General features: G+C 45.0%; 1 protein-coding gene and 1 long non-coding RNA gene across 3 annotated transcripts; one reads left to right on the top strand and one right to left on the bottom strand.

The window, feature by feature from the left end:
• Positions 1-819: 819 nt before the first annotated feature.
• LOC146442306 (uncharacterized) lies at positions 820-2073 on the bottom strand. Its single transcript, XR_014850225.1, has 3 exons — positions 1944-2073; positions 1589-1831; positions 820-1500 (listed from the first exon to the last, which is right to left on the bottom strand). It is a non-coding gene; the product is annotated as an uncharacterized LOC146442306 (long non-coding RNA).
• On the top strand, positions 1993-21801 carry RRM2B (ribonucleotide reductase regulatory TP53 inducible subunit M2B). 2 transcript variants are annotated; one of them, XM_085053354.1, is made up of 9 exons: positions 2006-2225; positions 6447-6599; positions 8138-8254; positions 9195-9328; positions 10907-11001; positions 13018-13151; positions 17686-17790; positions 18889-19002; positions 19479-21801. In XM_085053354.1, exons 1-9 carry the CDS (start codon positions 2076-2078, stop codon positions 19629-19631), a joined length of 1155 nt encoding a protein of 384 aa, XP_084909480.1. In that variant the 5' UTR covers positions 2006-2075; the 3' UTR covers positions 19632-21801. The 2 variants fall into 2 exon arrangements, with proteins under 2 accessions (XP_084909481.1, XP_084909480.1); XM_085053355.1 differs by lacking the exon at positions 8138-8254 and having other exon boundaries at positions 1993-2225.
• Positions 21802-22154: the final 353 nt, after the last annotated feature.

Here is a 22154-nt window from a genome sequence, read left to right as displayed (position 1 = left end):
TTCAGTTGCAGCTATTTTAGATTTGCTGAATTGAGAAGCGTGGACGGCTATTAATTTTTTATCTATTTTTAAAGGATTTTTTGTGGAGTTGTTTAAGAGGGTAATTTCATGTCTTGCTCGAAACACAGTCCTGTGAGAGACTATTTTCCCCCTTTGTCAATGGCTTAATATAAGGGTATTTTTTGTCTATTATCACCACAAACTACTTTTATAGACTGTTTAGCATAACAAGAGGTAGGTAGCTGCTCCGAGGTGTTTCAGGACTTTTCCAATAATGGTGAAACTCTTCAGTACCTCTTTGTCCAGTGGCAATGGCACCTAATACAAATGTGTATGCTTCAATGCTGTAGTCATGTGAATCTACTGGAAAATAGGTTGTTGCTGCAACCTGTGGTAAGGTTTCTCTACAAGGAGACTGAAGAAAATTTTGGGCTTTAGACATACTGAAATTACTCACAAATTGATTTTCTGATAGTGAACAATGATAAGCTGAAAAGCAGATTTCACTTTAATTTATAAATTAATGTAATTCAATTTACCTGAAGTGGCATTTTCATATACAAGATTAGATTTACAACCTGTTTTTAAAAGGCAACTAAGTATGGCCCCAAGAAATAACACCTTTTGAGGGAAGGAGGAAAGAGGTATTACAGTTAAAGGATGTGATGACTACATTTGGCAGAGCAAGACAGCTGCCACGGCAGTGAGGAACTAAGGGAGGAACTCAGCTTCCACCACCTGTCAGGGAGCTTGTTCTAAAAAGGACATTGTAGGTACAACTGAGTAAATTGTAATTTTTACAACTGAGTAAAAAGTAATTGAAATATTGTAAAATTGTGTATAATGCTCTATTTTATTTGTATGTTCCTGTCTATATTTCAGTGTTGTGTACATGATTTAATTAATTTCTATGAAACTAACAGAAGTTGGCAGATTTTTGTGGAGGTACAAGAACAGCCCTGTGCTGTTTGGTTAATCCTTGGTACATTTCCTTTCCAGTATTCTTCTTTTTTATGTGCATCTATAGGCACCATGTAAGTAGCCATTTGTTGTGCATTGGTAAAAGGGCAGGTGTTTAAAGAAGTTAAAATACTTGAACAATTTTCTATTGCTTATGTATTAATTTATGGTAGCTCTTAACCCCTGTCAGGACAGGGCATTTTCTTATTTAGGGAATTCTGAAACAGCAGCCAGGACAATCAGATTTGGAGGCTAAGACAACTGATAGGCAAGTCGATGTCATTTAATACAAACAGTCTGCTGCTTGTTGGTTTTGGCCCAGAAACTCATGCATCTCCCCCTTAAGCCAGCAGCATGCTCTGTATTACACACACCAATAGAATTTGTCGGTAAATGGGTCAATTGGGTTTGCCGTATGTACATCAATCAGCATCTCTCTTATTGCTCTGGACAAAAACCTGGAATCCCTGGTAGTCCATGTGCTCGATAAGACTGGAGCTGTTGTTGGACGTGAAGATTAAGCAGCTTGTCTAGGTATGTCTGGGAAATAAAAGAATTTCTCAGAACAGTACTCAGGTAACAGCAGATGTTGTTAGTATGAAGCCACGTTTTCCCATTTACTGTTTACCTGTTCCTGCTGTGCTTTTCCGTAACTTGCTGCTCAGACACGTGTTTCTGCTTCTCAGAAAACTCCATGCAGGAAAACCAAAGCTGTTGTGTTGCTTAGTCAGCCGTGCTGCACAGATCTCACCACTGAACTTTTCTTATCGCCTGCCCTGGTGAGGCTTGAGCCTATCTCGAAAGGCATAAAAAAGCCGCAGGAAACATGCAGTCCAGAGGAGCCCAGGGGGTCTGACTGCCACTGCCCATGCTTGGGAACGGAGAGAGCTAGGAAGTCTCGGTCACTGGGGCAGCAGGTGCCTTTAAAAGAAAATACCCAAAATTCCTAAGGGCAGACTTCTTAAAGCAACACGGAAATTTACCTTTCTGGAAAGGGGACACCCGAGTATTTTGAAACTGTCTACTTGCAAGAAGGAAGAGAAACAAATGTCAATCGCACGTTCGCTGACAGGCCCTTGGCGAGCTCCGCCGAGCGCTGCCGTTCTGTGTTTGTTATGCAATGCCTGAGCCCTCCCCGAGGGAGGAGCGGCCTTGGCCGTGGCCGTTCCCTTTGCCGCCGCCGCTCCCCTCGCGGTCCAGTCCCGCCGGCCATGGGCGAGCGCCGAGGGCCGGCGGCGCTGCAGGAGGCGGCGAGCCCGGAGCGGGTAAGGCCGGGCGGGGAGCGGGGAGCGGGCCGGAGCGGACTGCGGCTCCGGGAGTGGCGCGGCGGCAGCGGCAGCGGCAGCGCAGCCCTGTCCGGCGCGGCCCGCGGCCTCCCGCACCGCCGGGCGCTGCGCTGCTGCCTCCCTGCCGGGCCGGGCCGCCTCCAGTGACCCCGGGCGCCAGGGATGTGCTTCTTCGGACAGCCCTGGAACGGACACGGGGCCATCCTCCCGCACCCTTGACCAGCCCTGGCTCGGCAGGGCCGGAGCGGTTGCGCACCGCAGCCCCGGGGAGCGCTGGCAGCACCTGCGGGGGATGCGAGCCTCCGAGCGGAGGCCGCGGGCTGCTTGGCACAGGGTCAGGGCAGCGCCGGCCCTGCCGCCCCGGCGGTTCTGGCCTTGCAGAGCTGCACCTGCCGGCGCCGGGAAGGTAAGACTCTGCCCCGAGCTGCCGTGGAAGCAGGTGTGGATGTCGGTGATGTTCCTGGCTTCCCAGGCGCTGAGGACGAGGAAAGGCTGCCCCGGCGAGGAGTCTGAGCTACGTTCTGGTGTCCGCCCGGTATAACCATGCTAAGCCAGGCTGAGGTGTGTGAGGAGAAAGGATCTTCATGGCAAGGAAACCCACGCGGTCTTCCTGAACCCTCGTGTCACATCAGTATTAAAGTATCCAAAAACAGGTGTGCCGTGTTCAGTACAAGCATAAGAAACACGTTACTGTTTCCCCCTGAGCAGTGACGTGCTGTACCCATAGTGAAGAGGTGCATGGCAGTGCTGTGCATCTCCTCAGGCGTGTGGAACCAGCAGGTGTTGTGCTCCTCAGATGCTGTGCAGCACAAGCCATCTCTCCCAGGAACGGTGATGGTCTTCCCATCTCACTGCTGGCATGGCCTGTGCTGCCCAGGGCTGGTCTGAATGCCTTGGGAGTTAGTGGTATGCACCTGCAGCCTCTTACTGGCGTGCATGAGGGTTCACTGTCACATACCATTGAGTGGTATGAGCCACATCACAGTGCTGGCTCTGCCTGCACCTTTAGCTTTTCCCTGGCTACAGCTGATGTAGGGCATGTAACTGTGATACTTGCACATGTAGCCCAGCAACTGCTGTGGGGTGATGCTTGTATGTGTGTATATGTGTTAATTATTTCCTAGTTTGCTGAATTTGAAAATAATGGAAGGAGTTTCAGTACCCCTAAGCAGTCTTGTCCATTTGGTTTCCTGTCATCACCAGAAGAGCTTGTCTCTAGCAGTTGTAGAAAAACTGGGATATGATGTACTGGAGTGTGTCCAGCAAAGGGCTGATGATTAAGAGACTGCAACATCTTTCATACAAAGAGAGGCTGTGCATGCTGGGGCTGTTCAGCATGGAGAAGACTCCAGGGGATCTCATGAGTGTGTGTAAATACCTAGTGGATGGAATAAAGGACATGGAGCCAGGCTCTTCTCAGTGGGGCTAGGGGCATTGGTCACACACTGAAGCACAAGAAAGAAAACACTTGCTTTTCCTGAAGGTGGTTAGATGCTGGCACAGGTTGCTCACAGAGGTTGTGTAGTGTCCATCCTTGGAGATGCTGAAGCTTTGTTTGGATGCAACCCTGGGCAGTCTGCTCTGGTTGACTCTGCTGGAGCAAGGGTTGGCCTGTGCTCACCAGCTTCAGCTCTTTTATGCATTTTGATCATGTTGTCTGAACAGAATGAAGCATATACACATTATAAACTGGGTGCCCTTTGTCATTATGGTGAATGTTGACTGTTTTATGCATCATCATAGCACTAAGAGCTGGGGTGCAGATTGAAGGTTGTGTTGACCTAGTGACTGTTAACTTCTTTTGCCCCTCATACCCCTGCCAATGCTTCCTGGATCCAGGAAGGCAAGGCAGGGAATGCATTGTGTATCCTTCAGCACAAGGTGGTGGCTGCTCAGAAGCCTCAGCAGTGATCAGAGTATGCCACACACTTGAAATTGAGTTAGAGAAGATGGGATTGTCTTGTAGCCAGTAGCTGCCTGCCTGCCTGCCTGCCTGCCTGCCTGCCAACTTGGAGCCTGCCTGTGAAAGGCACCTTTCAGAAGAGACTGCCTGTGAAACTCCTCTCCACTCCTGATAAGGTGATAAGGGAGGTGGGATATAGGTGGAGCAGGAGGTTCCAGTATGGTGTAGTCTCTGTGACTGACCTTTCCTTTTATAAAATAAAAAAAAAATCCCAACAACCAAAACCATCTGTTTTAAAAATATTTGTACAGTTCTTAAAACCACAGGCTGGTCAGCCTCACCTGAATCCCTGGAAAGATAATGGAATGGCTCATCTTGCAGTTAATCTCTAAACACATGAAAGACACAGTCATCAGGAGTAGTCAGTGTGGATTCACCAAAGGCAACTTGTGCTTAACCAATCTGATTACCTTCTGTGATGGGACAATTGGCTGAATAGAGAAGGGATAGCAGTGGATTTTGTCTGCATGGGCTCTAGCCAGGCTTTTGCCAGTGTCTCCCATGATATTGTCATAGCCAAGCTCAGAAAGCGGGGGCTGGATGAGTGGATGGAGGGGTGGATTGAGCACTGGCTTAATGGCAGAGCTTGAAAGGGTGTGATCAGTGTCACAGGGTCTGGTTGCAGGTCTGTCCCTAGTTGTGTCCCCCAGGGTTCAGTGCTGGGCCCAGTGTTGTTTAACTTATCCATCAATGACTTGGATGAAGGGGCAGATGCCTCCTCAGCGAGTTCACTGATGGCACAAAGCTGGGAGGAGTGGTTGATACCCCAAGTGCTGTGGAGCCCTTCAGAAGGACCTCGACAGGCTGGAGAGATGGGCATCTGAAATTCAACAATGGCAAATGCAGGTCCTGCTCCTGGGGAGGAATAACCCAGGCACCAGTACAGGTTGGGGCAGACCTGCTGGGGGGCAGCTCTGCAGAGAAGGCCTTGAGGATCCTGGAGGACAATAAGCTGTCCATGAGCCGGCAGTGGCTGGGCTAGAAGACTTTTGCAGTATTTCTGTTTTCAAGGATAAGAGCTCATGCAGAAGCAGATGGAGATGTTGGCTGTGTGGCAGGCCCTGAGAAATTGTGTGCTAAGACAAGGTGCTGAATCTGCCAAGCCCAAATTCTCCCCATTCCAGTGAGTTATTGTAACCATCTCTATGTTCTGGGAAGTAAAAAAGGTCTTGCACTCTCATGGCCTTCGGCAGACACTCTGCAAGATGATGCTGGGAAATCTGTCTCATGTAATTGAGTAACATGTAAAAATATAATAAAGTAGTAGAATTATAACACAGAATGTGCTTCCCTGATGTGTTTTCATTGGGCATCTGCAGTACTCATGCCAGCTATGCAATATGTATATGTGTTTGGGTTTTGTTTGTTTTTTACAATGTGAGTGGCGTTATCTGTTTGAAGATATTTTCCAAATTGAAGTAAAGGAATGCTTTTTTGTTATGTGAGTAGTTCACTGGCCTGTTTCTTAAATGTCAGTTGTCCCCACCTCAGCTGGGCTGGGAGCTCTCTGAGGAGGGGCTGTGCACAGATGTCCTCTGGGCGCCCTCACAGGAGGATCAGGGTGGAGATGGGTGACTCCAGGCTGAGGCTTTCCTGCTGCCAGCTGCTGGGAAGAGGCACCTTCACACTCGAGGGAGAGCCTGCAGAGCAGCCTCCAGACCCACGCTGGTGTGTGGGCTGCTCTTGCAGATTGCATACACAAACCTCCATGCTGAGACTCGTCGTGGCACAGGGCTGTCCTCTGTCACTTGGGATTAGTTGCTATGACCTCATGGCTTTCTGAAGAAAGTCCATCCAGGCCCTGATGGCTGAATGTACAGCAGATGGCTGGGAGGTTCCTGGGCAGGGAGCCTGGCAGAGCTGTGCTGGGTGCAGGCTGCAGCACTGTGCCCTGACCTCACACGTATCTCCCTGAATGTGCTGCCACAGAGGCTGATGTCTCCCAGGGCAGATTTCCTCCTCATGCTGCAAAAGGCTTTGTCTTTGGCATGCAGGTGTTGGGCACTTCCTGGCACTGGCACAGCTGGGAGGGGGAGTTGGTGTGAGCTGTGCTGGGTAGAGCCAGGCAGACAGGCAGTGCTGCTGGGTGCACGGATGGAGGGTGAAGGGACATGTACCCTAGTAGGGCAGGTGAATGTCTGTGTGACACGGGGGAACTTTAAACCACACCTTTGGGATCGTGCAAGGAGGAGGAATAAATAATAGTGACTTTAACCAGAACCCTGCTTTATTTTCAGAGCTCATCAGCTGCTGCTGAAGATGGCTCAGACCTTCATGAGGAGCCTCTACTCAGAAAAAATCACCGCCGGTTTGTCATCTTTCCCATCCAGTACCCGGACATATGGAAGATGTATAAGCAGGCTCAGGCCTCCTTTTGGACAGCAGAAGAGGTAAGCCCATGGCCAGTGGGCACTCAGACCACCAGGGTCCTGGCACATCTTTCCCAGCTTTGCTGCTGGCTTCTGTATTGCAAAGGTTGGAGTTAATTGCATCAAACGTGAGGTGCCAGCACCAAAGCAGAACTCTCTTCATTGACAGTAGAAAGCAAGCTGCTTCCACAGGGTGATTCTGCAGAGCTGTTTTAGATGCTTAGTTCAGGATGAGGTGGAATTGTGTCCTGGGGTTCTTCTCTGATTTTAGAGAATTCCTAAGTCAGATAGCTCTGATTTGTGGTCAGAGAGCCCTTACCCTGCTGTGGTCTCTGAATCTGCAACTAACTCCTTGCCCCTTGTAAGATGCTCTGGGAAATTTCATGCTGTTCCTTAATATTAGGTACCTCAGTTTCCAGAGAGATGGTGTTAATCAGGAACACTTGCTAAAAATGCGTTTAGCTGACTCCTGATTGCCTTGGTGAGGTGCTTGCCCCCCGTTACAAAGCAAGCTCTAAGTTCTTCCCCAGAGTTGCTGGTTAGCTAGACTTGAGCAGTGCTCACTATGCTTGCAGCAGTGCAAGCCTCTAAACACTGCACTGCTTTGGAGAGATTGCGTGCAAGGGGAGCTCATCCTTCCAGCTCAAAGCTTATGCACCCTTGGCTTGTTTGTGAGCAGTGGTCTGCAGCTTTAGAGGAGTGAGATGAAAGCACTGGCGGGCTCTGAATAGACCAGAAAACATCATAGGCTGATGAGGAGCAGCTGTTTGTGGAGGTGGTATTTCATTGCCTGCCTAGGAGGCTTACTGCCGTGTTGCAGCAGAGCTTCATTTAAACCATTAAAGAAAAAGCATTTGAACTCCTTCCTTATCAGTATTTCCCTTTTACTGTGTTACTGGTTCCTTCTCACACTGTCCTACCTTCTGTTGGTCCTCTGCATTTTTCACATCTGACTACTTAACTGCTGCTATGAGTCAGAAATCCTACAAACAAACAAATGAAAAAAGGCCCGCGTGAAGGAAGCTGTGGTTTTCTCTCACAGCTAGGGTTTGGTCTGATAGACAAGAGCAGTTGCACAGCATTTGCTCCGTGCTATTCTTTGACAGGATGGAGGCTGAACACCTGCCAAAAGCAAAAGTCCCCTCAGTCCATATTTGACACACTTGGGTATAGCTATCTTGGAGTATCAGCATTTATTTCAAATAAATTTTAAGTGTCTCTGAGTGATGGTTTCTGGTGCATGTTCATACTTGTGACAAAAATATACTAATGCTTTTCAAAACCTCATTTATTTATTCAATAGACACTGATTTTTATTCCAAATTTCAAAAGTGTAAGCTGTGAAACAAGTACATGATGTTGCTGTTACAGAGAGAGAGACAATAGCACTGCAGTGTATCTGTTGTCTTTTACAGTCACAAGTGTTTAAATTCTCTACATGTAAAGATTTGAAAGCAAATGTCAAAACTCTGCCTCAGTCACTTAATTGGGCTGCTTCTGTTCTTACAGAATGACAAACACAGAAGGGCAATAATGTTTTTCTGTTTTCTTTTCATTAGGTTGATTTATCAAAGGACCTTCCTCACTGGAACAAGCTGAAAGCAGATGAAAAATACTTTATCTCTCACGTTCTGGCATTTTTTGCAGCCAGTGATGGAATTGTAAATGAAAACCTGGTGAGAAAGATTTACAGAGGGCTTGAATACTTAGTCATGTTATTGTGTTATTAACTTTTCATTTTGGCTTTTTCACATTAATGCATAGGTTTATTAAATGTGTGCTTTTTTTTTTTTTTTCATTCCATCATACATTTGCCAAGTGCAACAATCAGCTTGTTCTACCTGGAGCAGTGTTTGAGTTAAATTGTGTCAGCTGTGGTCATCAGGACTCCACATCACTCTCGGACACAGTTTTTAAGTTTTGCCCCTGCTTGGCTGTGGGATGTGCCTGTCTGAATGAATTAATAAAATCCCAGATTTTTGCTGTGTTCATGTTACATGAGAAGTAGGAAATACAGACCATGGCTGTGCCATGTATTCCTCATTTTGGTAAAATCTATTTTGTTCTCACTGAATGGCATCCTAGAATCTCTTAGGGCTGCAGGTGGGTGCTGCCAAAAATGTGGGGAATTCTTCCTGTTGAGATCTGTTCTGGGCTGGAAAATATCAAAGGTTAGCAGTGGTATCCATTTCCAAGTGCCCAGTTTAAATCTCAGATGTTTGAATGTTTATAACATGTAGAATTTATGTGCATGTATTGCATCAACATGCCTTATATCATGCTGTTTATATTTTTAATGATGAACAAGAATTCTGAGGCTTTGTTCAGTATGAAGTGTTTAGTATTGCATTATTTTGCTGTTCTTCTCCTGTGTATTTGTGCCCTCTTGCCTCAGCTCTTCTCCAGTATGCACAGCACATGTATTTACTTATAGCTAGCTTGCTTTATTTTCCTCTGCACCACAGCTATCCTATTGACATATCTATGAGCAAAGTAGGACTTAACTGCTCCCATCCCATCTCTAGCAGAGATCTATTGTCTCTCCTGTTAAGTTCAGAGTAGTGTCATGCAGAACTGTTTTACTGTACTCATTGCCATGCTTTCTGGTTTTGGTAGGTGGCACGTTTTAGTCAGGAGGTGCAGATCCCAGAAGCTCGCTGTTTCTATGGCTTTCAGATTCTCATTGAGAATGTTCACTCAGAGATGTACAGCTTGCTCATAGACACCTACATCAAAGATCCCAAGAAAAGGTAAACCTCTGGATGTGTGGGAAACCTCTCAGTGAGGCCACTGGCACTGTTGTAGGGCAGCAGCAGCTGTCTCCTGTTTCCTACTGATTTTCTGGGGGAGTTGGGGAAGGTTCCTTAAAGCTTTTGAAGGCCTGCATGCCTGAGCCCCAGCATGGAGAGGAATATTACTGACCAAGGCTTTTGTGGGAGTATCAGAAGGTTTGTTAATACTTGTATAAATCTTTTCTTGCTGGAACTGTGGACTATGTGAAACATTAAAGGTTAGATGAGCTCCTTGGGGCTATCGTGCTCCTACAGTGCTTGCTCTTACATTGGCAAAGGATTGGCCTGAGGAAATGGAGTGCTCATGATCTAAATGGTGTTTCTAATATACAGTAACCAATGTATTGCATTCTTTCAGCCTTTTTGTTAGCAGTGCTTTTTAATACAACTTGAACTACTTACTTTTGAGTGATTGAGTTCTTTGGAGAGCCCCCTCACCTTTGTTGTCTGACGAACTTCCTAGTCCAAATGGTAATAGATTTGAAAAGCACTACTTTCCCTCAGAGACTCCACCGTGGTGATGGTCAGGCAGAGCTTGCTTTCCCACAGTGGCAGCCTGTGTTGGTGACAGTGGGAGGACTGCAAGGTTTCCTTTCAGGTGTTCAGCATTGGAACAGAGTCTATGCATGTGGGAGTTGTCCAGTTCCTTTTGTGGAGTTGGGCAAGATGAGGTTTTGCTCCATGGATAGACAGAAGTGGCTGGCTTCAAGTCTCAGAGGCACTGTGGTCTTGTGGGTGAGCACTCCTGGGATGGGATGTTTGAGTTCATAGCTTGCCTTCCCTGAGCCCTTGGGTTTGTTGCTTTCTGTGCATCTGCCTCCCTCTGCCCTTGTTATCAGAGATCACATTGTGGTTTAACCTGGCAGGCAGCAAAATGCCACACAGCAGCTTACTCCCTGCCTGCCCCTGCCCAGTGGGGTGGGAGAGAATTAGGGAAAAAAGTAAAACTGGTGGTTTGAGGTAAAGGCAGTTGGATAGGGCAGAAAAGGAAATAATAATAATAATAATATACAAAACAAGTGATGCACAATGCAGTTGCTCACTGCCCGCTGAGTGATACCCAGCCAGTTCCCAAGACAGCCCATAGCCAGCTTCCCTCTTAGTTTATATTCTGAGCATGACGTCATATCATGTGGAATATCCCTTTGGCCAGTTGGGGTCTGCTGTCCTGGCTGTGTCCCCTCCCAGCTTCTTGTGCCCCCCAGCCTGTTTGCTGGTGGGGTGGGATTAGAAGCTGAGGAGTCCTTGACTTGTAAACTCTGCTTAGAAACTACTAAAACATCAGTGTGTTATCAACATCATTCTCATTCTAAATATAAAACACAGCACTGTACCAGCAGCTAGGAAGAAAATGAGCTCTATCCCAGACAAAACCAAGACAGATCATCACCCCCTTGGGGTGGGAATGGTCTCTTACTTGGGTTAGTTCAGAGCCTTGCATAATGGGATCCTCTGTCTGGTGGAGCTGGAAGGGGCAGCCAGGGCAGATTTACATAAATCATCATTTTGATGTTTCATCTCTGTTTTCTTCTATAGAGATTTCTTATTTAATGCTATTGAAACAATGCCTTGTGTCAAGAAGAAAGCAGACTGGGCTCTGAAGTGGATTGAAGACCACGAATCCACGTTTGGTGTGTAGCCTCTTAAAAACTTGTTTCTGTTGCATATCATGAACTAATCCTTTGTAAGTAAGCTGCACCTGTGGAACATGAAATTCTCCACAGATGTAGTGGCTTCTGGGTCTCTGGTAACTAAAGAATTAGAAGTAACTTCTTGTGAGCATGTATGTTTTTATCTTCAGCTAGTTAAATACAGTAATGGCAGTGCCCCCTGAAATCATGTTATGAAAAATATTTGTAGATTTCTCTGTCTTTTTTTTTGTCTTTGTGCTGAACAAACCTGGTTTCCAAGTTTTTGCTTGTAGACCTTATTTTCTCGTTTTGATTATTTCTTCCAATTGGTTCCTATTTTGTACTCAGTGTTCAGAACTGGGCAGCTGAATTCTTGCAAGTCCAGGCATTTTCTGTGTTCATGTTCATATAGACAAATCCATGCATTTTTTTGTAGCTGAGGCATGACTGAGCCTGGACAAAAAAGACTCAAGAACCATCTATTTCTGGTGTTTCTGGTTTGCTGTTGGGACCAGGTTTCTAGTTTTTGAATCTCATTTCAGAGCTGGGGCACTGGCTCAGCTTACATCTGCATGGTGCAGGGCATCCTTTCCAGTGTTCTGCATTCAGCTTACAGTGTTGACTCTGAAGGGTATGTTGTAGCTGAAATGCATAATGAGTGCACTCTGGTGAATTTTTTTTGAGCAAACGTCCTCTATATTTCAAGAAAGTGTAGGAGATGGAGAGATTCAGCCTGGTGAACAAAATAAATCTGAACAGCATTCTTTTGCAGCATCTGTTCACAGCTCTTGTTTGAGGGGATCTCTTTTTTTGTAGCTGTACATTGTTCTGTCCTGGAGCTCCCACTGCCTCCTTAGTCTGGCTTTGCTTGCTGTGTGTGGAGCCCCTTTATCATCCCTTTGTTTGGCTCCCAGCAGTGTGGGGTGTGCCAGGAATCAGAGGGTTCCCTAACTCAAAAAGCAGTGTATCCCCTGCTCCCTGCCCCCAAACTTTAGGCATTTAATCCAAATATGTAATCAGTCTTGTGCTTCATTAAACCTGGGATTGTATGAGCAGTGTCTCTCCATTCTTCTGCAGAAGTAACCCACAAGATTTTTAGTGTTGCTAGAAAAATTCTTTACTTAATAACTTCTGGGTTACTTGTAGGTTGCTATTGCTCTCTGTGATTTTTTCCTAATTTGAATTTCCTTCAGATGAACCAGCAGTTGGCATTTGTATCTCATAGAGGAAGTGTGACATCTGGCTATTTTTGGTTATTTTATTTTTTAATCAAAGTTCTGTGCTGTTCTTATTGGGAAAAGGCACCAGAACTTAGTGGAAAAGTTCTTAATGTTAAAACATACGCAATGAGTTTGTAAAGTTGTTTGAAGTAGTGTACATGGAATGATGCTGCTTCACTAAACAGTGAGATGGTTGTGTAGCCTGAAGAAATACATTCATGTAGAGAATGGGGAGAGCTGGGACCGATAATTCTTTGCTTTCCTTGGATGAAAGCTGGGATAACAAGTGGGATAACACAAAGAGTTATTTGTGTCTTCACTTATGTTCTGTAGTCTTTCACTCTTGTAAGCATATGGTTTTATGTAGATTCCCAACAAGAAGAAATTGTGGTGTAGGGCTTTTTGTTTAATTTATAGGAGATTGGCTCTTCTCTCAGTTTTGTCTGTCAGTTAAACAGCTGCTTTCCTGCCTTTTAGGAGAAAAGGATAATGGAGTACTAATGTTCTAATTGGCCACTTTGGACAATTACATTCTTTTGCTTCTGACGTGTGGCAGTTTCAGTGGGTGCCCTGGTTCTTCAGTTTTGCTGGAGTTGCCTATGGCTGAGTGCTGTGGGGTGTGTAGACCCTCTGTGCCTTGGGATCTGCTGAAGGATGTGATCAAAGACAGCATTTGGTGCTGCAAATGGGAGTGCTCCTCTCCAGATTCACTCTGTCTGATACCAATGGTGCATCTTGCTGATCAACAATACAGTAATTTGTGACTAATGAAAATGTGTTGTGTTACGTTAAACAGGTGAGAGAGTTGTTGCCTTTGCTGCAGTGGAAGGCATCTTCTTTTCGGGTTCCTTTGCTGCTATATTTTGGCTGAAGAAGAGGGGCCTGATGCCTGGACTGACTTTCTCCAATGAACTTATTAGCAGAGATGAGGTAATGTGGCATGTCCTACACCATGTTTGGGAAGAAAAGTGAGTCTCCAGGGTAAGGGCTGCATTATATTCTTGAAGAACCCATAGTCTTGACAGAGAAAGGGGAAAGAAGCAGACTTCCACCAATGATGATAGAATCATTTAGATTGGAAAACATAACATATATATAGCATATATAACATAACACAACTGAGCCCTGGGGAACACCACCTGTAGCTGGCTACCAGCTGGATTTAACTCTCACCGCATTTTTGGCCAGGCCATCCAGCCACTTTTCTACCAGCAAATGGCACTATTGAATTTAAAACTTGGGTGTCACTGGGTCCCTCAGCAGAGCTACCTGTTTTTGAAGGGAGTAAACATAAATACTGGTCTCCTAGTTGTGGTTTAACCCCAGCCAGGAATCAAGCCCCATGCAACCACTCTCTCACTCCCCCACCAGTGGGACTGGGGAGGGAATTGGAAGGGTAAAAGCTAGAAAACATGTGGGATGAGATAAAGACAGTTTAATAGGGAAAGCAAAAGTCACACACACGAGCAAATCAAAACCAGGAATTAATTCACTGCTTCCCAGGGACAGGTAGGCCTTCAGCCATCTCCAGGAGAGCAGGGCCTCATCAGGTGTAACAATTACTTGGGGAGACAAATGGCATCACTCCAAACGTCCCCCCTCCTTCTTTCTTCTCCCACTTTATATACTGAATGTTATGTCACATGGTATGGAATATCCCTTTGGTCTGTTTGGATCACTTGTACCAGCTCAGGACAGGTGTTGTGTCTCCTTCCAGCCTCCCATACACCCCCAACTTCCTCACCAGTGGCCCCACTAGGGAAAGCAGAAAAGCCTTGGCTCTGTGTAAGCAGTGCTCAGCAGTAACAAAAACATCTCTGTATTATCAACTCTATGTTCAGCACAAATCCAAAACACAGCCCCATACCAGCCACTTTGAAAAAAACAGAGCTCTACCCAAAACCAGCACACCAATGTATCTAGTATTATCAAAAAGATGGATCTTTTAGATTGCAGGGGATGTTTGGTTTTCTGTGCTGTGAAGGGAGGCAAAGGCCCGGCTGCTCAAGGAGTGGGGTGGAATTGCATGGTCCCCAACAGCAGCAAGTGCTGGCTGGAGCAAGGACCTGGATAGTGTGTGACTCTTGAGACTTGCTGTGCCTCAGCTGCTTCAGGCAGGTTCAAGTGGGCTCCAAGTACTACTCCTCACCTGCCCCTATTTGTGGGTCCCAGAGCTTGCAGACAGCTGCCTGCATCCATCACTGAGCCAGCTGTGGCAGATTGCTGCAGAAGCAGCAGATCTCACTCCTCTCCATGCTCTTGTGTTGCTGCACAGCAGTAGAATCTCCTGGGAGGGGCAACTACAGGTCTGCCTTTGAGGAGAGTGCTGCTTAACTTAAGATATGAGGTGTCTGGAGGGCTACATGTCAGCACACCAAAAGGCCATGTGCTTGCAAGTGCCCTTTCTTTTCACTGCTTCCTTCCTTTCTTTTTCGTTGCTTCCTGCAAGTTGGCAGCTCTTGTTTATGGCTGGGGACTGTGCACTGCACTACTTATGTCACTGTCAGCAGTGAAAAGGTAGAAAGACCGGTTTTTTATGCAGTATAAACATGCTCGTGGTTGTAACTTACCAGAGTTGGTCTTAAAGTGCAAAGAGCTTTTTCATAATGGAAACCCGTGGAAATAATTTTCATGGGTTAGATAAACTGCTTTGAAGTAAGACATCTTACAATATGTCTTTAAAAGACACTTTGGAGCAAAGTGATACAATCAGTAAGGAAAAACAAATGGTTCTTCAGCCTTGACCTTCCTTGTGTCTTCTGTGAGTCATTATGAACTGATCCATTTGAGTGAGGAAGGATTTGTTTGTTATAAGGATTACTTGCAGGTGAATAAGAGTAACTGTACTTCTCTGCAGGGTCGAGCACCAAAAGAGTAAAATTTTCTTGAGCTCTGCTGGCATAATTCCAGCTGCAGTGCTGTTATGAAGGTTAAAGCTTGGTGCACAGAGCACCTGCATCAAAACCCAGTGGCAGTAAAAACAATCCACAATGGAAAACTACCAACTGCTTTTTGATGCACCTGAGCAGATAAATGATTAACGCTCAGTGTGCTTTTTGAGCTGCAGGCTCTGATCCCAGGCTATTCTTGAGCTGGTGCATATCTGGTACTTAAAGATGCAAAGCTGGTGGGACCACCAGTCACCAGAGTACACCAGTTCATGGTAGAAGTCAGGCACATCTGCATCCTGCTGGTGATGTTGCCCTGGATAAGACCATGGGAAGCCTTGCAGCAGGCAGCTAATGCTGTTGCTGGGGGGGGGGGATATTTCCCAAATTACATTATTTCAGGGCTGTTTCATGACCTGAATCACAAGGATTTTATAGTCTTTCCAAAAATGTTTTCACAGAATCACAAATTTGTTAGGGTTGAAAGAGTCCTCTGGAGATCATCCAGTCCAGCTCCCCTGCTAAGCAGGGTCACCTGGAGCAGGGGACACTGATGCCTGATGGGTTTTTGTCTAGCGATTTAAGGCATCACGCAGGGACTCCTCCAGGTGGGTTTGGAATGTCTCCAGAGAGGGAGACTCTGCAATCTTCCTGAGCAGCCTGTTGCAGTGCTCTGCCACCCTCAATGTAAAGAAGTTCTTCCTCATGTTGAGGTGAAATTTCTTGTGTTTCGGTTTATGGCCATTGCTCCTCATCCTGTCACTGGACATTACTGAAAACAGCCTGGTACCATCCTCTTGGTACCCACCTGTCCTGGTTTCAGCCAGAGATGGGGTTAATTTTTTGCAGTAGCTGTGAGGGGGTAGAACCTGGAGCTATGTGGGCATGCTTAAGGCCCTAATGTTATTGGGTACCATCTCAGGTCATTGACAGGGGTGGGGAAAAGGGATTCCCTCTCCTGCTTTTGAGAAAAAGGCCATTCCTTCCAGTGTGAGAAAACATAATTGGGAAGAGCAGGTGATATTTCTCATGAGCTTTCCATGAAAATAGTTTCTTTGTCTTACACATTTTGTTATTCATATTTCTGTTACTCTTCCTTTTCTTGTCATTGCAATTTCCAGTATATTGTTCTTATCTCATCCCGTGATTTTCACCTTCTGTGCCTCCATTCTCAACTCCATCCCCAGAGCAGAAAAGGGTGAGGGAAAGTGGGGGCATTTGTTTTGGGAGAGTCTTGGTGGGGGCAGTGGACTGGGAAGTACCATTCCTAAACCACAACACCACCTTTGAGATATTTATACGCTCCCCTCTCAGTGTTCTCTTCTCTAGACTAAACAGGCCCAGTGCCTGCAGTCTCTCCTCATAAAAGAGGTGCTCCAGACCCCTCATCATTATTGTGACCTCTGGGGGACTCTCTCCAGCAGGGTAGCTCCATGTCTTTTTCATACTGAGGAACCCAGAACTGGACACAGCAGTCCAGATATGACCTCACCTGGGCCGACCAGAGGGAGAGGATCACCTCCCTTGGGTTGGTCACACTCTTCCCAATGCACCCCAAGATACCCTCGGCCCCTTTGTTCCCCCGGGCACTGCTGGCTCAGTCAGCTTGTTACCCACTGAGACTCCCAGGTCTTTTGCAGCAGAACAGTTCTCTAGTTGATCAGCCCCAGGTTTTGTTTTGACCCTTGTTAATGATAGTATTGGATTATTTTGTAGCGCATAGTCTGCCAAATCCTTCTGATTGGTTTCACTCTGGATGTACCCTCTTGGTGCTTTTTGGCTGTAATCACCACCTTGCTGTTGAGAGGAGACAGACGGTAGCACATTGTTCCTTTAGTCTGGCAGTGTTGGGTATGGCTGAAGTCAGGATCAAGCTATACCCAGGCAAGTCAGAGAGAAGCTGAGGCACCTCTTGGAGCAGCTGTCTGGTACCCCCCGCAGACTGTGAGGGGTTGCTTGTCTCCTGATGTTTCCTTACCTTGGCTGGAGACTTTTCTGGAAACCCTAGGAAGGAGCACAGTTCACTAGGCTCTGTGTAGGATAGCTGGGTGAAATGAGAGGGTGAGTTTAGCTGCAGCAGAGATGATTTGTTAATCTTGGATTTGGTGACTCTAATCTGCCTTTCTGAAAATGCTGTTGGGTGAATCAAGGGAAGAAATGCTACTGAAAGAATTTAAACCAAGTATCTTGAAGCAAAGAGCAGGTAAACAGCCCTTTTAAACTCACAGGTAGTTTTGCAGGTCTTGATGTAGGAGTCTTTCTGCAAAATTATCCCTGATGGGAGGCAGAGACCAGAAGGGCTCTGTGTAGGATCCCTCACAGTAGAGCAGCCCTCAGAAAAATATTACCTGAGAATCATGTATGCGGAGCATTACTTTGGCACAGGTGGCATGTGTTGCTTTTGAGATGCTACTGGGTTGTAAACTACAAGTCCACACTACATGTGATAACATTAAGACTTCCAAAGAAGCAGGAGGCTGGGAAACTTCAAAACAAATGAGGCTGCCTGAAAATAGGAGCAAACTATGTGAAGGAACGGAAAACTGACTGTTTTTTCCTTTGTTCTCTTGTTTCAGGGTCTACACTGTGATTTTGCTTGTCTAATGTTCCATTATTTAGTGAAGAGACCATCAGAAGAGCGGGTCCGCGAGATCATCGTTAATGCTGTAGAAATTGAGCAGGTAATCCTGACTGTGATAACATTGTGGGCAGTGCAGGCCCAGTCTGATGTGTGAAAATAAACAAATTATCTTCTAACTGTCAGGATTCCATGTTTGATAATTGGCTCAGGCCTGGATCCCTGATGCATTGTATCATTCTTTCCATCTTCCTTAATGGTGACAGTAAGAGTCAGAGACTTTCTGATTCAGTTGTCAAGCAACTGGGGGAAGCTGAAGCTGGCAGCTGGTTTTCTCCTTAATGACAGAAAGGAAGAAAAGCTGTCTTATTTGATATTGAATAGAATAGTTGCAGTTGGAAGTGACCTACAATTATCATCTAGTCCACCTACAATGGTCTCTTAGAGAGGAGTTTGTTTACATCTGTCCTTTCAGGATCTTTGTCTCTCCCTATTGTGTTCACTTCTCTGCTTGTTGTGAGGAGAAGGCAGTTTCTATTGTGGCCACATGTATCATGCTGGGTTCTGGCTTTTCCTGAGATTGATGTCAGGTTCTTTCATGTGAAGTGCTGCCCTTCTGCAGGCACAAGTTTCTGCTCTGCTGAGTGTTTGGCAGGATTTTAGTTTGGTTTTCTTTCCTGTTGTCATCTAACTACTGTGATGATGACAAATGCTCCTGCTTTGTCTCACAATACTGACAGGTATTGCACTGGTGCCTAAACATACACATTACTGTGTTCAGCACTCATATATATCACTGCCCTCTCTGATCTGTCATTCTATAATGGATGGAAGCCAGGAAAACTGGTGATTTCTGGATCTATCCCTGGTCCCACTAGTATGGTCTGTAGGTTTTTTGAAGTTGGAGCTTAAAGTTACACTGAAGCTCATGCTGGGGGAGTGGGGAAAGGCAGATTAGAGGGGCAGTGATAAAAATCCTTGTGCCTTTTCCAGGGTAACAGGATAAAGACAAAGGAAGATACAAACAGCTACTGAAAACAGAAGATACTTGTTGAATTTAGTGATGCAAGTTACTTATTCAGACAACTTTCTGGGGAGCTTGGAACATCACAGATTGTGTTACTGTGAAACACAGGTGTCTTCTCTCCTTTTTCTTCTTAAATTTCATTTCTCTAAGTGTCATCTGTATTTTAACTTCTAGGAGTTTCTAACAGAGGCATTACCTGTAGGTCTGATTGGAATGAATTGCACACTGATGAAACAATACATTGAATTTGTCGCAGACCGGTTACTAATGGAACTTGGGTTCTCAAAGGTAAGAGATGTGATTGCCCCAAATGCTGCCCTGCCAGTGCAGCCCAGGAAAGCTGTCAGCACAAAGCACTCTCTTGTCATGCCAGGGAGCACCTCATATTTAGTGCATGGACTTCCTGTGTGTGGCAGCTGAAACCACAGCATTAATACATATGCTTCACTGTAAAAGAGCAAGAACAGTTTAGGCCACTGTTTCCCTTCATCAGCTCAGCAGGTTTGTAATGGGAAATGTAAGCTGTGCTCAGATGCTGCAGTGCTTGAAGAATAAAAAACAGCTTGCACAAGTGAACTTCACCACAGACCAGTCTCCTGGGAGTGGCAGGACTGAATTTGCTTAGATAGGTGTCCATAGATCCTACAGGATATTGCAGCCAGAGATGGTCTAGTTTGAAAGAGTTTGACTGGTCTTTTTGTTGGGGTTTTTTTAAAGCATTTCCCTATCAGAATCACCAGTGTAATAGTGTTTTCCTTCCCCAGGTCTTTCATGCAGAAAATCCCTTTGATTTCATGGAGAATATTTCTCTGGAGGGAAAAACAAATTTCTTTGAGAAGCGGGTTTCGGAATATCAACGTTTTGCTGTTATGGCAGAAACAGTGGACAATGTCTTCACTCTGGATGCAGATTTTTGACAGATTGGCAGATGAATGTTGACTGCTTCCCTCTCCTCATCTCCCTTTATGCTGTGAAGTTGACTTAATTTCCTCTCATGGAATCAGAGTCTACTGGGATTTTTTTTGTTGGGTTTTCATGTTGTTTGTCAGAGGAGTAAATATATTTCTCTCTGTATCATTTGAAAAAAAAAAGGGGGATCATTTGTAAAAAATTTATATGGCTTTGTAAAAGGATAGCCTTTTTAAGATTCCCTTGACTCATCTGCTGTCAATGTTGTCTTTAAAAATGACATGGATACTACTACTTTTTTAAGACTTTGATAGTGTTTTAAGAAAGCAAACTGCATATTTACCTCATGTTATGGTATTCTAATCTGAAAACCAGATGAGGTATCACTCTATGTATAGATGTTGCTATAAATTATTTTCCTGTTTTTCATTTTCATGTTTATAGATTTGGTCTAGAGTAAAAGCTCTTCTGTTTCATCCTGCTGCAGATAAAGTAATAATTGAATGTGGGAAGACATTAATAAGGTCTGAACTATAGAGTATCATTAAACCAGGAATTAAGTTTGATCTCCCCAATTAACCTGGGTTCTGTCTGAAAAAGTTTTTACTCAGGTTGGAAAACTGATGGGTCTTGGTAGGCATTTAATTCAAATACATGTGATTTTTGTCTTACAGCTATTACTGAACAGATCAGTAGATTTTGAATGATCCTTGAAAAGGCAAACCTGTTAACAGTGGAGAAAAACCACATCCTGTAGTTCTTCAGCTTGTGCTCCCTTTTTTCCCTGCTTCACTGATCAAGTGCCTTATTATTCAGTCTATAGTTGCTCTGTGTTTGTAATCAGCATCTGGCACTGCAACAGCCATCTCTGGGTATTGTCCATCTTCCTTCTGTTGTGCTGGGTGATGTGATATTCTCCCCTTCTTGGTTGCACTTGTGCATTGAAGGGATGAGAAGATGTATCATTCCAAGGGATTATCTCTTGAGGTGCTACAAACATACTGCTTGGGCTGTAAGGAAGCACCCAGTAATGTGTGAAGGTACATCAACTTGTCTGTTTAATGTGAACCGTTGGAACCATTGTCACAGAAGAGCTGCTGAGAGAAGGTATTAAACCTTTCAAAAACAAACCCTGAAGTAGTATGGAGTAGCAGCATCTTACAAAGGACTGTTGTTTGGTTTTTAATTGTGTGCCTGAAAAGTGTTTGTAATTTTTTGACATCACACACAGAGAATGGAGCAATTTTGAAGAATGGCTGATGTGCTGCAGTAGTACTTGGGGTGGAAGGGATGCTATTCAGCTGTACGTGGTTTATCTGCAAATAGATAGGATCTTTTTCTCCAAAGATAAAGTGAGTGTACAAGAGCTAGACAGAGGGTTCTGCTTTATTAAACCAAATCATTTTTCATAATGTTCAGCATTTTGTGAAAGAGCTTTTGTAAGTCTTATTGTTGCAAACATCTTGTACTGCTTTTGATATACCTGGCATGAGCTGAGTTGGCAGCCCAGGGTTATCAGTGATGGGGTGGTGTGTTATTTCCCTGCCAGCCCATAGCCCTGGGGACCTGAGTTCCATGAAATAGTTCCATTGCCTTAGCAGAGTTCCTAGTGAACAACTGTCCCTGCTGTAAAAATAAGCAGCAAAATTGACTCTGGTTTTTTTTGTCTCTGTAAAAGATCAGGAGCATGGAAAAGATCACTGAGCATGGAAATGGGACCGCTTTTTTTTTCCTACAGAAGAGCCTGCATCATTTGCCATAAGGTACTTGGAAGAGGGCAAAGGGGAACCTGGAGAATACAGAGAAAAGCTGTAATTGTGGCTCTTACTAAAATCCTGCAGCTGCAAGAGAACTGTGGACTCAGAGGGAAAACCCAGCGCCTTTTGGAAACACTGAGTTGATAGGGGAGAAGGAGAAAATACTGTGAATAAGTCTGTTGTTGGAGTAATGGAACCTATTATGTCACTAAAAATACTAAAAAGTGTTTATTTTGAGTCTTGTGAATTATGGTGAGAGTATAGAGAGTATTCTAATATGAAACTGCAATGTACTCAGGTTCTGTAAATGTATACGAGATACCAAAGTCTGGTACAACAGCTCCCACTCAATTAGTGTGTAAAATTCATTTGTAGTTTCAATAAAATTTGAGTGTGGGGAGGGCTGTGCCTTCGTTTACAAGTTGCATGCTTCCTTGTGAAATCCAAAGTGATAAAATTGGGGTGTGACAGAGTAGGTCAGTATTCACAGCTTTTGGGTTGTGGGAGAAAGTCATGAGTGCTCCATATATTGTCTTGCACTTTTTGGAGCTCTTGACTTGCTCTTTCTTGTTCCTGGGAATAGGTTTTGTGGTTTAGTGAGCAAACAGTTGTGTTTGGTTTTTGTTTGTTTTGTTTTTAATTTGGATATTCTGACTCAAGGAGAAATCTTTTGAGAGTCTGTAAGATTCAATGAGGAAACACTCCAAAAATAAATTTTCAGTGGGTGGGACCTGATATATCAAGGGCATCATGCCCTTGAGGCAGGCACCCTGA

The sequence above is a fragment of the Lichenostomus cassidix genome, chromosome 2 (genome assembly GCF_008360975.1).
Source record: "Lichenostomus cassidix isolate B80296 chromosome 2, HeHo_3.0, whole genome shotgun sequence".
Lineage (NCBI taxonomy): Eukaryota > Metazoa > Chordata > Aves > Passeriformes > Meliphagidae > Lichenostomus > Lichenostomus cassidix.
The sequence above is the reverse complement of the archived record's forward strand: the minus strand, read 5'-3'. Positions and strand labels throughout refer to the sequence as shown.

Coding starts and splice junctions, on each gene's coding strand:
- RRM2B (XM_085053354.1), top strand. CDS start 2,076: ATGCAATGCCTGAGCCCTCCCCGAGGGAGGAGCGGCCTTGGCCGTGGC. Junction 8,255..9,194: donor GAATTGTAAATGAAAACCTG/GTGAGAAAGATT, acceptor TGGTTTTGGTAG/GTGGCACGTTTTAGTCAGGA. Junction 11,002..13,017: donor AGACCACGAATCCACGTTTG/GTGTGTAGCCTC, acceptor TACGTTAAACAG/GTGAGAGAGTTGTTGCCTTT.